Here is a 13,947-nt window from a genome sequence, read left to right as displayed (position 1 = left end):
AAAGGCAGGATGGCCACTTGTAGGGGATGTTATGGAGAGATTCTCCACTTACGGTTTTTGCCTTCTTAGAGAGCGGATTAAAAACGCCTGAGAGCTGGTGAGGGATGGGAGATTAAGGCTAAATCCGTTCTCCGCGGAGGCCTGTAGAGGGAGCTGGAGAGAAAACAAGCTTTTTTTTTCTTTTGAAAACCACGCTCCTTCCCAGCTCAGCGGCCTCTACCGTCTCCCAGGCAACGACGCCTCCGACGTCCCGGGACGCCCCGCCCCAGGTTACAAACTGCATTTAGCCTCTTGGCCTCCAAAGGCACCTGGGCCACTGTCACCCCTCCTTCTGAAGAGGGTGGATGAGGTGCCGCTTGCCCTCTCTCCTGCACCCCTCCACATCTCCCCACAAAGCCATTCACCGAGAATCTACTCGGGGCAAAGAGAGAAAACCGCCCTTGTCAGCCCCTTCCCGAGCCCCGCGCGCAGCTTCCGGGAGGCGGGGCGGGTGACATTTCGTAAAAGGTCGCGAGGAGAGAGGAGGGCCTCGCGCCTGGCTCTCTCTTCAGGGATTGGTTTATCCTCTTCGCCGTGCGTGGTGACGTATTTGGAGCGAGCACCCAGAATAGACCCGGGGGGTTCCGGAGTTTCCCTTCCGCAAGTGACCTGGTAGGGCCCCATGGCCGCAGCGTGACGCGGGTACCGGCGCGCGAGCGAGTGAGCTAGGACGACCCAGCGTGGATTGCGCCAAGTAGAGCAAGGAGTACCGGGGAGCGTGTGGCGGCGGCCGACCCCCGCGGGCGTGATCCTGTCCTGGCCGCAGCATGGTGAGCAAGGCCGCCCTCCCTACCCGCAACAGGACTGACGAGGGTCTCCGAGGGCGGGGGTGGGGGAGGTATATGTCAGGGGATTGCCCCGCTGCTGGGCCGTAGTGGGCGTTGGTGCAAGTTTCCTTCTGACTTCTGTGGGGCAGTTCCCGGGGTTTGGGGGAGGCCGCTGGCCGGTGCTGGCACGTGCTTCTGGGGGCTCTGCTCCAGTGACATATCAGCAAACAACCCCCTGTCCAGCCCTAACTTTGTGCAACTAACTAGATCCTCTTCCTCCCTCTTCCTTCTGTAGTACATTAGAGTTTGTAAGTCCACATAGTTTACGCCTAGTAACCTAGCTGCCAGATTATTATTTCTAAAGCACAGGTCTAACTAATTCTCCTGCTCAAAAGGTTTCATGGGCTTCTTCTTCCCTCTAGGATAAAATACAAACTACTGTGCACTTAAAGCTCTTTAAAATCTGGTGCCAACTTTTTTTTCCTTAAATCTCCAGCTTTCTTGCTGCTCTTACATCCCAAGCAAATTAGCCCACTTGCACAACCTCGCCCCCCCAGCACCTCCTCTTTCGATATCTTTGCAAAGGCCAGGCATGCTCCTCCTTATCATCACCTCTTGAGATCCCTACGTCCTATCAAAGCCCGAGCTCTGAAGACCTACAGGGTCTTTTATGTAATCTTTCTTCATCTTAGTGCCTTTCTCTGAGACTATTTCCATGTATTTTGCTTGTGCATAATTGTACATAGTTGTTTGCATGTTGTCTTTAGACTGGGAGTTCCTTGAGAGCAAGGACTGTGTTTTTCTTTTTGGGTTTGTTTGGTATTTTTGCCTGCCTTTGTATTTCCAGTGCTTAGCACAATCCTGACACATAGTAAGGGGAGGGAAAGGAACAGCCATTTATTAAATGCCTACTTTTTGCCAGACGCTGTACGGAGTGCTTTACAAATATTCTGTCTTTTGAGCCTCACAACAACCCTGGGAGGTAGATGCTATTATTATCCTCATTTTACAGGTGAGGAAACTGAGGCAGCAAGCGGTTAAGTGACTTACCCACAGTCCTGTAGCTGTTATGTGTCTGAGGTTATATTTAAGCTCAGTTCTTCCTAACTCCAAGCAGGCATCTTTCCACTGTGCCACCTAGTTACTCGCACTCACTCAGTACGTGCCAAAGGAAGATTTCAAACTGAGGTTTCCAGTTCCCATATCCGGCGGGATGGGATGCCCAACACTCCCCCCTTCCCCCCCAGTACATCACACTACTTGTCAGTCTGTTAAATAATTCCGTTTAACATTTAGGTGTCTGTGATGTCTGCACTTTGCTTAAGTACAGTTCTTGTAATCTGATGAGAGAAAATGACATATATGAAAATAATGATGGAAAAGAAGATGGAAGAAATTTAGGCAAAGTATTATGAGAAATTTGAGTTGAAGAGTGTATTAACCTTGGGAAAGTGACGGGAAACCGCTGGGGAAGCTTCATGGATTGGTCGGGAATGTTGTATAGGGAATTTCTGTTTGGGTATAGTTTGGACTAGATAGCTCAGGGGTTGGCAAACTATGGTCTCATCACCTATTTTTTATGCAGCCCTCAAACTAAGAATGGTTTTTTACATTTTTTTTAAAAAGTAGTTTTCTGGCCCCTAGGCTGCATGATTAGGTTTCTTCCAAGTTTTGAAATTCTCTGAAGAGGCTGCACTTAAGTTAAGGCCTCACCAGAAATAGGTGAGATGGGAGCAGGGATGAGAATCCCTTCTGGTGATGAGAGATTCTATGAGGAAATGTTTGGGGATGGGAGAGAGCAAAATGAGAACAGGGCTTGGGAACTGACTTTTGGAACCTATAGTTATTCTAGTCTGTGAAGGGAATTTGTGTGAGGTAAGGCTGAAAAAAACTCAGTTGGAATTCAGTTAATCAGAGGCAGTGGGAAGCTATTGAAGTTTCTTAAGTAAAAAAGTAATATAATCTGAGGAGTGTGTTGGGAATATTACTTGGGCAGTGGTGTGAAGAGTGTTTAAAAAGACATTAGAGGCAGGACCACTGACTACCTGGGTGCCTGTTCTTTTAGTTTAGGCTGCAACAGTAATAGCCAACATAGCACTTTAAGGTTTATAGAACTCTATACAGTTATATCATTTGATCCTCACAGAAACCCTACGATGTAGGGGCTCTTATTATCCACCTTTTAGAGAAAGGTTCAATGACTTGTCCAGGGTCACACTGTGGTATCTCTAGAAGGATTCAAATTCTAGTCCTCCTTGCTCCTCCAGCACTCAGTCTACTCTTGTCTACTATAACACCTAGTTTGCCTGTAAAGAGTTTTGCAAACTTTATTTGCTGTTTATGATAGCTATTATTATAATAATATGTTACTTATTAAAGCTTAATTGAACTAAGACTTTGGGAACACCTTGTATTGTGGAAGTAAAATCAACAGAACATTGCAGTTTCTTGGAGGGGGAGAGGTACATGAGGGATAGGATTCGAAAATAACTGAAGTTTTGACCTGAAGAATTGTCTTGCTGTCAACAGAAATGGAAAATTTTAAATAAAATTTAAGTTTTGAAAGGAAAAAGATGAGTTTAATTTGGGACTTGTTGAAGTTGAAGTGTTGGCAGAATAAGGATTAGTAGGTGATAGGACTGGGATGAGTATGAGAGAAATAGTCACAGGATGAATCAGTATGTTGTGTCACTGTTCTAAATCACCTGTTCCAATGTTTCCTTTTTGAAGCCTCATAAAAAGAAGAAGCCCTTTATAGACAAAAAGAAAGCTGTATCTTTCCACCTAGTACACCGAAGCCAGAGGGATCCCTTAGCAGCAGATGATACTGCGCCACAGAGAGTTCTATTGCCTACACAGACAGTAAGTATACTGCATTTTTCTGTAATACTAGAGTGGTCTGTTGTTGAGATTTTTATGTTTTTTCTGGCATATCAGAATAATAATGACTAACATTTATATAGCACCATGAAATTTACAAAGTACTTTGCATACATTCATTCACTTGGTCTTGATTACGATCTTGTAGGTACTACAGATATTATTATCCATATTTTACTAATGAGGAAACTGAGGCTCAAAGAGGTTGAGTGATTTGCCCTGAGTCTCAAAGCTAGTAAATGTCATATGTGGAGTTTTCCTGACTCTGAAGTCAAACAGTCTGTTTATTATACCTTGTTTCTTCCATTAATGCTTTATTTATTTATTTGTTTGTTTGTTTGTTTTTGGCTAGGCAATGGGGTTAAATGATGTGTGTGGGTCTAGATTTGAACTCAGGGCCTCCTGACTCCAGGGCTGGTGCTCTATCCACTGTGCCACCTAGCTGCCCCCTCATTAATGTATTATTTATGTCTGATGTATAGGATTTTTTTCTTAAAGCATAACTAACCCTTAGTAGTAAAGGTGTCCTTTTCCGTATGGTGGAAATTTTGTTTTGATTTTGAGAGGCTAGCTGTCTTAAATAAACTTTGATTAAGATTGATAAACATCTCCTGGCCTGCAGGTGTGATGTTGCCTAGTATTATTCTTGTTAGTTCATTTAATTTTGGGTGATATTTAATTGGGATAGGCTCACAAGGTCTGTTCCTGCTTGACCTAATAGGTCCTCCTGTTTCATGGCCATAGATCACGTTTTTTAACTGCAGTCACCAGTCTCACAAAAACTTTTGTTGATGGGACTTTTAAAAATACATACAATTTCAATGCATAGGTGGTTACAGAGTTTAATTTTTAAAATATAGACCATATAGAAAGGGATGTTGATTGGACATGAGCCTTTGCAGCCATACGTGCATATAAATAATATATCCTGGGATTTTGTTGATATGTAAAAGTCCGTTTTTTGTATATCTGTTTTTGTATTTGCTGAGAAATGTTTTATAATTAAATACTACAAACTTTTCTACCACCTTTACTTGATAAAATGAAATTTGAATTTTCTTCATCTCTTAGTGCAAGTTATACATAAGTTGAGTAACTGGGTTTTTTTATTTCTAAAGAAATTACAGAGTCTTTTCTTCACAATTGCATGAGGTAGGTAATAAAGTGTCTTTGTTGTGCAGATAAAGAAAGTGAAGTTCAGAGGGGTCAAATAACTTGTCCAAGGTCATATAACTAATTAACTTTGAAGCCATCATACAAAACCAAGCCTTCTGAACTTAAAAAAAAAAAACAGTTTCCCCTGCTGTATCCTTCCTAAGCCAGCAGTGCGACTTTGGGTCCTTGTTACTCCTCTTGATATCCTTAATATTTCATGTCAGTGCAAGCTGTTATCACCCAGGTTAAGTGTGATGACTTATGAGAGCTTCATCCTCTTGTTCTTTTGGTTCTGCCATTTAATGATTGCTGCTATTCCCTCCAAGTTCGGGGAGGATCATGTGAGCTTGTTGGGGGTAAACAGGTTTATCTCAGGTATACAGACTAATGATTTGAAGGGCCTACTGCTATTGAAACTGAAAGCTGTGCTTATAGTCAATTTCTTGTGCCATCTTTTGAAAGGGTCCTTACTAGACTACAATATATATGACTGATTCCTCTTTGTTTATATCACAGAGAGAAGATGAGGAGAGGAGAGCTGAACAGAGGAAGTATGGAGTCTTCTTTGATGATGACTATGACTACCTGCAGCACCTGAAGGAACCATCTGGGCCCTCTGAGCTGATTCCCTCGTGCTCTCAGAGTGACGTACAAGAACAAACATTATGGATTCCAGTAAGAATATACTTCGTGATTTCTCTTGGTTTGAGGAAATATCAATTGATTTAAAAAAACAAACAGTCCTGTTGTTTTGAGGTTGGATCTTTTTTTATTTTATTTTTTTAATTGCTTTATTTTTATATCATGTTCATTAATGTAGTTTTACAGTTTCAAAACTTTTTGGGGAAAACAAAGACTTGACCTCTTACAGCAAGCAGCAGCTGAATGGTAGTAGTGACCAGATAGCAAAGTGGAAAAGAAACTCTTGATTGGAGAGAGAATATTATGGAAAAGACAAGGTATAGGCGTAACGTGGGACGTGGCAAGTGTGTCCCAAAGCAAGCCTAACAAAAGTATTTATCCAACCATGAAAGGACTTAATGGACTCTACATGTAAAGTGCAGGCATGGAGCCTAAGAGGGACTAAGACTTACAGGGCTTGCCTATAAAAGATTTGGAACACACTGGGTATCCATTTAGTTACTCAATGTAATTATTGATAATAATGGCTACTTGTATTTGTATAGCACTTTACAGTTTACAAAGGATTTTCATATCTGTCATCTTGTTTGATTCTATGATTTCTAATCTGAAATGCCACCATAAATCAGAAGGGAGGATCTGATAACAAATGTACTTAAATTTTCTAAAGTGTTGCAGGGTCTCAAACTACATACTCAGGCAAAAGATAACTTACAAAAATTAATTTTACTGCATTCCCTGTGACTGTCTTCTAATGTTGAACTTTAACCTCATACTTAGAAAAAAAATTTTTTAGTATAAACATTAACTGAAAGGGCATATTGAAATAATTGGAAGTAAATAGTCCTTTCCGTGCCCTGGGAAGTAGTTTATAGTGTAATGTTTGGGATTTGTTTGGTTTTTTTCTCAGAGACACTGGTTGTAAAGTTGTATGGCCACCTCTTGACATAATTATTTGGTTTGAGTTTCTGAATAGAGAATGTATATATTAGAAGTCTAAACAGTAAACATAGTAATATGGCAGATTACTGCTGGTATTTACTCACTCTCCATGTGATCATCTTAGAAGACATAAATAGCTTGACTACTGCAGCATTGCAGAACCTCTCAAAACACTGCAGCTAAAAGCCAACAAATCTTTCATTAGTACCTAGCACCATGCAAAGTGTGATGAAAAACTTGAGGAGTATAAGACACTCTCTACACCCTTTCAAGGAATCATAGCACTTTTAAACTGGAAAGGATTCTAGAGACCACCCAATCTAATTTTATGTTTATCTAGTTGGAAGATAATGTATGAAAGAATATTGAAAGAATACACATAGAGGCTATTAGGTCCTTTCCATGGTTGCATAAATGCTTTTGTTAGGCTTGCTTTGGGACATACTTGCCATGTCCCAACTTTATGCCTATACCTTGCCTTTCCCACAATATTCTCTCTCCAATCAAGAGTTTGTTTTCTATTTTGCAATCTGGTCGCTACTGCTCAATACAAACAACCAGGGAGTTATTGCATTTTCTTGAGCTGGAGAGCGTTATAATCAAATAAAATTGTGCTTAAGGGAGGGGACTAACTGGAATCAAGAAGACCCCTTTGAAAACTGTTGGCAGTAATACATGGCATGAGATGATGGATGGTCAGTGGCTTTAAAAATATAGTGGCAGTAGATATATGAAAGAATTTAAAAGAAGACTAGATGAGACTTAGTGACTAGATTTAGTTTGGTTAAGGGAGGGGGGAATCAGGCAAGATTGGTTGGGAGAGTGATCATCTGATCCATTGTTAAAAGACAGAAACGTTGGGAAGGCGCTGAAGTTTGGGAGAAAAGATGATGAGTCTAGTTTGGGGCAGTTTGAGGTATCAGTGAAACATTCAAGTAGAGCTATGGAAGTAAACTTCAAGTGACATACTGTGCAATGTAGATCAGAGTGGATATATACCTAAGTAAAATACTGGGTTTTTTTCCCCCCAAGACCCGTGGAATTAAGTTGCCGTCATCAGTATTTGCATCAGAGTTTGAAGAAGATGTAGGACTGTTAAATAAAGCAGCTCCTGTATCAGGTATGTTTACTATAAATTTGTGGTTTATAAATTGATAAATAACATCATATGTTACAGAAAGAAAAACTGATAGTGCCAAAACAGAATTTTCTCTGCTCTACATAAGATCAGTAATACTCTTAAGAATGTTCTAAAAGAATATTTTCCTGAAAATTCAAGTTAGACTTTATGTTATTATTTTGTACTTTTGTTTGTACATTTTTAGTCCTAAGACATTGATTTTTCAAATGAAAATCCTATTTTGGAAGGAGAAAAGAAAGTTATATTTTTATGGATTATTATGAAACCATCTCTATTTAAATCTAATTCTTTAAAAGAATACTACATAGGTCACATTTGAATGCTGCTGGTGCCTTTTTTTTTTTTTTTGGCTAGGCAGTGGGGTTAAGTGACTTGCCCAGGGTCACACAGCTAGTAAGTGTTCTGTGTCTAACATCAGATTTGAACTCAGGTCTTCCTGAGTCCATGGCTGGTGCTCTATTCACTGTGCCACCTAGCTGCCCCTGGTGCATTCTTGATACTACAAATTTGTTGTCATTCAAAATGTTCTTACAAGTGTTCATTATATTATTCACAAATCCATATTACCTTTTAATTAGCATTCATTGGAAAAAATGACAGCATTATTTTTATATATATTGTTCAGTTTTACTATTCCCATGTGATGGTATGAAATAAAGAAAGTGTTATGAAGACAAATCACTTGTGAAGTAGCCCTATTAATTTCTGTCCTCTCCCTCTAAATACTTGAATTGGTGACTTATCTTTGCATCATAAAATGAATAGCAGAATGGTTCATGTCGAAGTTTATTATGATAAACCCCAGGGTTAGGATTTTTTTTCGCTTTGGAATTCCATTCTGCTAGACAAGCAGTATAATACAGTGTATAGAACCTTGGAGTCAAAAAGAACTGGGCTTAAGTTTTACATCTTACACATACTGGCTGTGTGGTGCATGCAAGTCAGTTTACCTCCCAACATTCTAGGCAGCTCTCTAAGATTATAAGTTGCAGAAGTGTTACCAGTTTATGTGAGTGGGTGGAATTTCCATATTTGGAGGTCCCTGTACCAATGAAATTACAGTCCAGCCCATTAAAATTTTGTTAAACAAAATATTGATTGAAAGAATGGGTCATTTTTTTATATAAGGATTTCCTTAGCCATTGTGACCTGTAAGTGTTTTGTTTTTCCCTAAGGGAAAAACATAGCTCGTCAGGGAAAAGTTAGGAAGCCACATAATTTGGAGTAAAATTGGAGCTGGAAACTATAGGCTACCTTTGTACTTTTTCTTGCTTGAGTATTGTGTTGCTTCTAATTTAAATGAAGTTAAAGCTTAATTTTCCTTTTGGAATTTTAAAGCTATGAACTTATTGTGTGTTTTATAAACAAATACTAATCATTCTAGATTGTCACTTGGCAGTTGTTTTATCTATGGCTCTTTAGAAAGGACTGATTCAATCTATTGTCTTGGGAATTACCTTTCAGAATTTTTCTATGCATCTCTGTTTTTTAGGTCCTCGATTGGATTTTGACCCTGACATTGTTGCAGCTCTGGATGATGATTTTGACTTTGATAATCCAGATAATCTGCTTGAAGATGATTTCATTTTACAGGCCAGTGAGCCAGCTGGAGAAGATGAACAGATTGACATGGAGTATGTGTGTTTATTGACAGGATCATATGTATTGTTTCCCTTAGTGCAGTGGCTGTCATCGAATTTTAGAGGTAGCTTAGAATCATAGAAGATTAGAATTGTAAAGGATTGTAGTGGTCATCTAGTTTAACTCTCCCTCTTTGTAGTTGAAGAAATGGGGTCCCAGAGAGTAAATTATGCTGTTAGTCTAGCATTTAGTTTTCCTAATTCCTAGATCCAGGTGCTCTTTCTACCATGCTACTTTGGATAGCATCCTTCAATTTCTCCCCTCCAAGCACTGTCCAGAAATATGCTTCTTTATAAAGATTTCAGCTACATATGGCTGATGGTATGTCTTTATATAGTTTTAGAAGATATGAAATTGAAGGTGACAGTGATGGGAAATATGTGGATGATATGGAAAATGGCAGTGATGAAGACGATTATGACTCTGAAGGTCTTTTATCAGATGAAGAGTTAGGAGAAACTCAAAGGCACTTGTTTTTGGAAGAAGAAACTAAGAGTCGCTTCACAGATTATTCTATGACTTCCTCTGTCATGAGGAGAAATGAACAATTGACCTTGCTAGATGAAAGGTTTGAGAAGGTAAGAGTATAAATAAGCAAAATTTTGATAATTTGCTGTTCTCTATCAAATGGCACAAGTGCTTACCCTCAGGATTTGGTCCTGGTGTTCAAGAGCTAGAAATGGTTTTTACTTGAAATGATAGGAGAGTCTAACAATATTTGCAAATTATGGATTTCTTTAAATTCCTTTTTGACTTAGTATTTGGCATCCCTTTTCACCCTATTTCCCTCTCCCTAACTGAAGGGCATAGCTGTATTTCATTGCCCTAGTAAATGAGAACCGTTTTTCATCTGGTTTGTGACAGAGCGAAATTCTTAGTAATATGGCACAGATCCCATTTGTTATTTCACAGTGTTTTAGTGTTGAATACATTATTAATGACCCATGAGTATTTAGTAGTGGCAGTAATTAATAAGGAAATATTTTCAAATTATTCAGGAGAATAAAGAAAATTACTGTAACAATGATTAAAAATTTCAGCACAAAAAATTCTGTTAAGTAGAATGCTGTTTCATGATATATTTTGTTCTTTTTTTCCATTTTCAGTTCTTTGAGCAGTTTGATGATGATGAGATTGGAGCATTGGATAATGCAGAATTGGAAGGTTTTATTCATGCAGATAGCAACCGGTTACAAGAGGTTCTGAATGACTACTACAAAGAGAAAGCAAAGAAGTATGTCTTAATTTTTCCTTCTGCTTTTATGAAACTTGCTCAGAAAGTTAATTGGTTAATAGGACAGAAATAAATTTGTTGCTTTTGAAACATTTGCCTTTGTGGCATTTTTGACTTTAGAGAAACCATAGTGAATAACTTGTTTATATTAGTTGGGCACAGTATAATCAGCCTGAGTAAAGTGCCAGCTCCGCTTAATTCAGGTTAGAGATTGGTACCCTCTATTCTCTTCTCTGGCATCCTGTTTTCCAAAACCCAGATAATTTTTTTGACTGGAAACTTCAAGATAATTAGTCAAGAAATTATTCTGAATTCTGTTTATATAGACTCACTTCTCTTTTATTCCTTTCTGAAAAGCCATGTGTTCTTAGATATAAAAAGGCCTCAGACTGTAGACCTCTAACCTGCTTCCTCCCAAAATTGACCTCTCAGGTAGCTGACAAGACAGGCATTAATGTCAGGCTGAGTGACACTCGGGCTGTTCTAGAGTGGCCATCAATTCAAAGCGCAGAATTATTCTGTTACCACCTACTTGCTTTGTTGACCTTATGGTGGGTAACAACAATTTTATGTGAATTGATAAAGATACCACAGACTGGTGAGAAGAGTCTCAAAGAGGATAAAGTCCAGAATGAGCAAAGTCTTGTGAAAAATACTAAAAGACAATAGATATTACATAAAAGACAAAGAAAATTAAAGGGAAGCAGATTTCAGCTTTGCATAAAGGCCTTCCAACAAGTGAATGTGTCCCAAAATGGATTATGTTGTTTCAGGAATTTTCTATTAAGGGTTTAAGCATGCACTGGAATCAAAGGTGGGTAACCTTGTAGCCTTAAGGCCACATGTGGCCTTCTAGGTCCTGAAGTGCAGCCCTTGGAGTGAATCCAGACTTCATAGAATAAATCCCTGAATAAAAGGATTTGTTCTGTAAAATTCAGATTTAGTCAAAAGGACTTTTCTAAGCCTCAGTTTTCTCATCTTTAAATTGGCATAATAATGCCTACCTCACAGGATTGTTGTGATGATCAAACGAGATAACATGTGAAGTGCTTCGCAAACCCTGAAGCACTTTCTCAATAGTAGCTAGCTATTGTGGAGGTGACTCCCGGTTCCTGAAGGACTGTGCCAGTAGACTAAGCTGTGGCAAACTGGAAATGCTCCAAAATGGTGACCATTTCTCAGGGACCACTCGAGGCATATTTAGGGAAGGTCATCACCAAAGTGGTCTTGGGGTGCTGGATTTTTCAGCAATAGAAACTGGTAAAGACTTTCTGTTAAGATACAATAGGACTGTAATCTCTATGAATGAAAGGAGTTACCACACTGACAGAGTCACAGCTGTAGGATAGTTAAGTGTGCTGCTTCACAAAGCATTTTAGTTTTAACAACCTTGTAAAGTAGGTAATGCAAGTATTATCCCCATTTTCCAGATGAGGAAAGAGTCAGGTTTAAGTTTGACTTTCCCAAGAACTTCAGAGCTAAGGATTGAAATCTGACTCTTAGTCCAGTGTTATTTCTACTTTACTCCCTCTGCCCTGCCTTCCTCCCACTATGTAAACAAAATACCCAGCAGGGAGAAGGAGACATAGGAAAGCCTGAATGGAAGTGACTGGCATGGAATCCTCACAGACATTGTGAATGCTTATTTACATAACTGATACCTCTGTTTGTTTTAGAAATTGCATTTCCATAAACATGTTGCGGTAGTTTTTTTTCCTTCATTCTGACTTTTTAAAAAATTCAACCAAAAGCTGTATCAAATTGGATACTCTTGAACCGCTTGAAGATGAGAGCTTACTTATTAATGAAAAGGATGAGGATGAAGAAGAAGAAATTGTTACTGTAGTTATTGAAGAGCCCAAAGAGAAATGGGATTGTGAATCTATTTGTAGTAAGTATTTTTGTTGTTAATGTCAGTAATGTTATGATGTATTCACTATGTTATGTTTTCGTTACTTGGGTTGTTAAGATTTCATATTATGTAAAATGTTTAAAAGAACTCTTCGATATTATCTTTTGAGTACTGAAGAAATGGGGGTAGCAGCTTTTCTCATTTTTCATCTCAGTCCTTGATTTTTCTTAAGCAGAATGAAACAATGGTAGTTATAGTCTCCATCACCTATCATGTTAGGCTCTAGGTGAATGTAGTAAGAACCGCCTCCTTTAATTGAAAGTGTTTATTCATGGGTTATTATTACTGGTTTTTCTCTTTTTAGGTACATATTCAAATTTATACAACCATCCTCAGCTTATCAAGTGCCCACCAAAGGTAGGTATGCCCTGTGCCATTTTAAATTGCCAAAAAGGTATGCTTGGAAATAAGTCCATTTCTTGGGTAAAGAACAAGACACCATTAAGGAAAGCATAATGGTGCCATCAGCAAAGGGGACATGCATTTACAACACAGAGGTGGGCAAATGAAGAAAGAATGTTGTTAACCAATTCTCCAGCGAGATTTTTATTTCTTTCCCAGCCCAAACACATGCAGCTCTCCTCTAAAACAGGGATACCTCTGAACGTCTTGCCACAGAAAGGACCTACCGCAAAACAAATCGAACGACGGCAGATGATTAATGATAGTGATCTTCCTAGAGTATCAGTCCAGCCACGCTGTAAAAATGAAACCAAAGAAGACAGAAAAGCGAGAAAACAAGCTATAAAAGAAGAGCGTAAGGTAGGTAAAACACTTTTCCATATAGTTATGAAGAGAAAAGCTGTGGAAGAGAAGAGAATGAAAACTGAAGGGTCTTTGTATAAGTCTTTGTAATAATGTCAGTCACTGTAATCATATCCTTCTGCAGGAACGCAGAGTGGAGAAGAAAGCAAACAGATTAGCCTTCAAATTGGAGAAAAGAAGACAAGAAAGAGAGCTGCTCAACTTAAAGCAGAATGTTGCGGGTCTGAAGCTCTGATAATGGAACATTGAGACTGGCCTTTTATGGACTCGGCTGAGTATTCCTTTTTGGACTGAAATGTGGGAAAAGACAAATGACTCTCCTGCCAGTTACAGAAGGATGTACAAGGAAAAGAGGGTGTTTGGATTGTTTCATACCAGCACTTTTTTGAATGAACATTTTTTTGCAAATATTAAGTCAGATTGCTTTGATGTGCAGATTTTTATTTCCCATACAGCAAATAACTTCATGAGTATGTAGTATTTATAGGTATCTTTTCTAATAACATTTGATTAAATAAACTAAATTAAATGGCATTCTCAGTGATTTCTGGAGATCTCTGTACATTTGGCTGCATTCTTGACAGTATTTCCCTACACTGACAATTGGATTGATATGGTTGATATAGTGGGTTGATAAAGAAAAGTGACCTGATATAGTTTAGCTTTGCACTAATGTTCAGTGAACTTTTTCCTATGAGTCCCATCTGTAGGGAGACACAATTTATAACCAATTTAATAGCAGTTTGCTTTGATTTTAGATAGAAAACTTGATCTTTGGGCTCGTTTTTTTTTATGATTTAAGCTGAATGAAATTGAGCTAGTCAATATT

The 13,947-nt window shown here is 38.8% G+C and overlaps 1 protein-coding gene across 1 annotated transcript; it reads left to right on the top strand.

Annotated features, from left to right (window-relative positions):
* The first annotated feature begins 573 nt into the window (after positions 1 to 573).
* On the top strand, positions 574 to 13,652 carry LTV1 (LTV1 ribosome biogenesis factor). Its single transcript, XM_020972494.2, has 11 exons — positions 574 to 809; positions 3,537 to 3,668; positions 5,358 to 5,516; positions 7,458 to 7,545; positions 9,059 to 9,200; positions 9,545 to 9,785; positions 10,314 to 10,441; positions 12,193 to 12,332; positions 12,658 to 12,710; positions 12,915 to 13,115; positions 13,243 to 13,652. The coding sequence occupies exons 1-11, from the start codon at positions 807 to 809 to the stop codon at positions 13,351 to 13,353; spliced, it is 1,398 nt and encodes a 465-aa protein (XP_020828153.1). The 5' UTR covers positions 574 to 806; the 3' UTR covers positions 13,354 to 13,652.
* Positions 13,653 to 13,947: the final 295 nt, after the last annotated feature.

Source organism: Phascolarctos cinereus, unplaced genomic scaffold (assembly GCF_003287225.1).
Source record: "Phascolarctos cinereus isolate Bilbo 61053 unplaced genomic scaffold, phaCin_HiC Scaffold_5;HRSCAF=322, whole genome shotgun sequence".
In the NCBI taxonomy this organism is placed as follows: Eukaryota; Metazoa; Chordata; class Mammalia; order Diprotodontia; family Phascolarctidae; genus Phascolarctos; species Phascolarctos cinereus.
The sequence above is the reverse complement of the archived record's forward strand: the minus strand, read 5'-3'. Positions and strand labels throughout refer to the sequence as shown.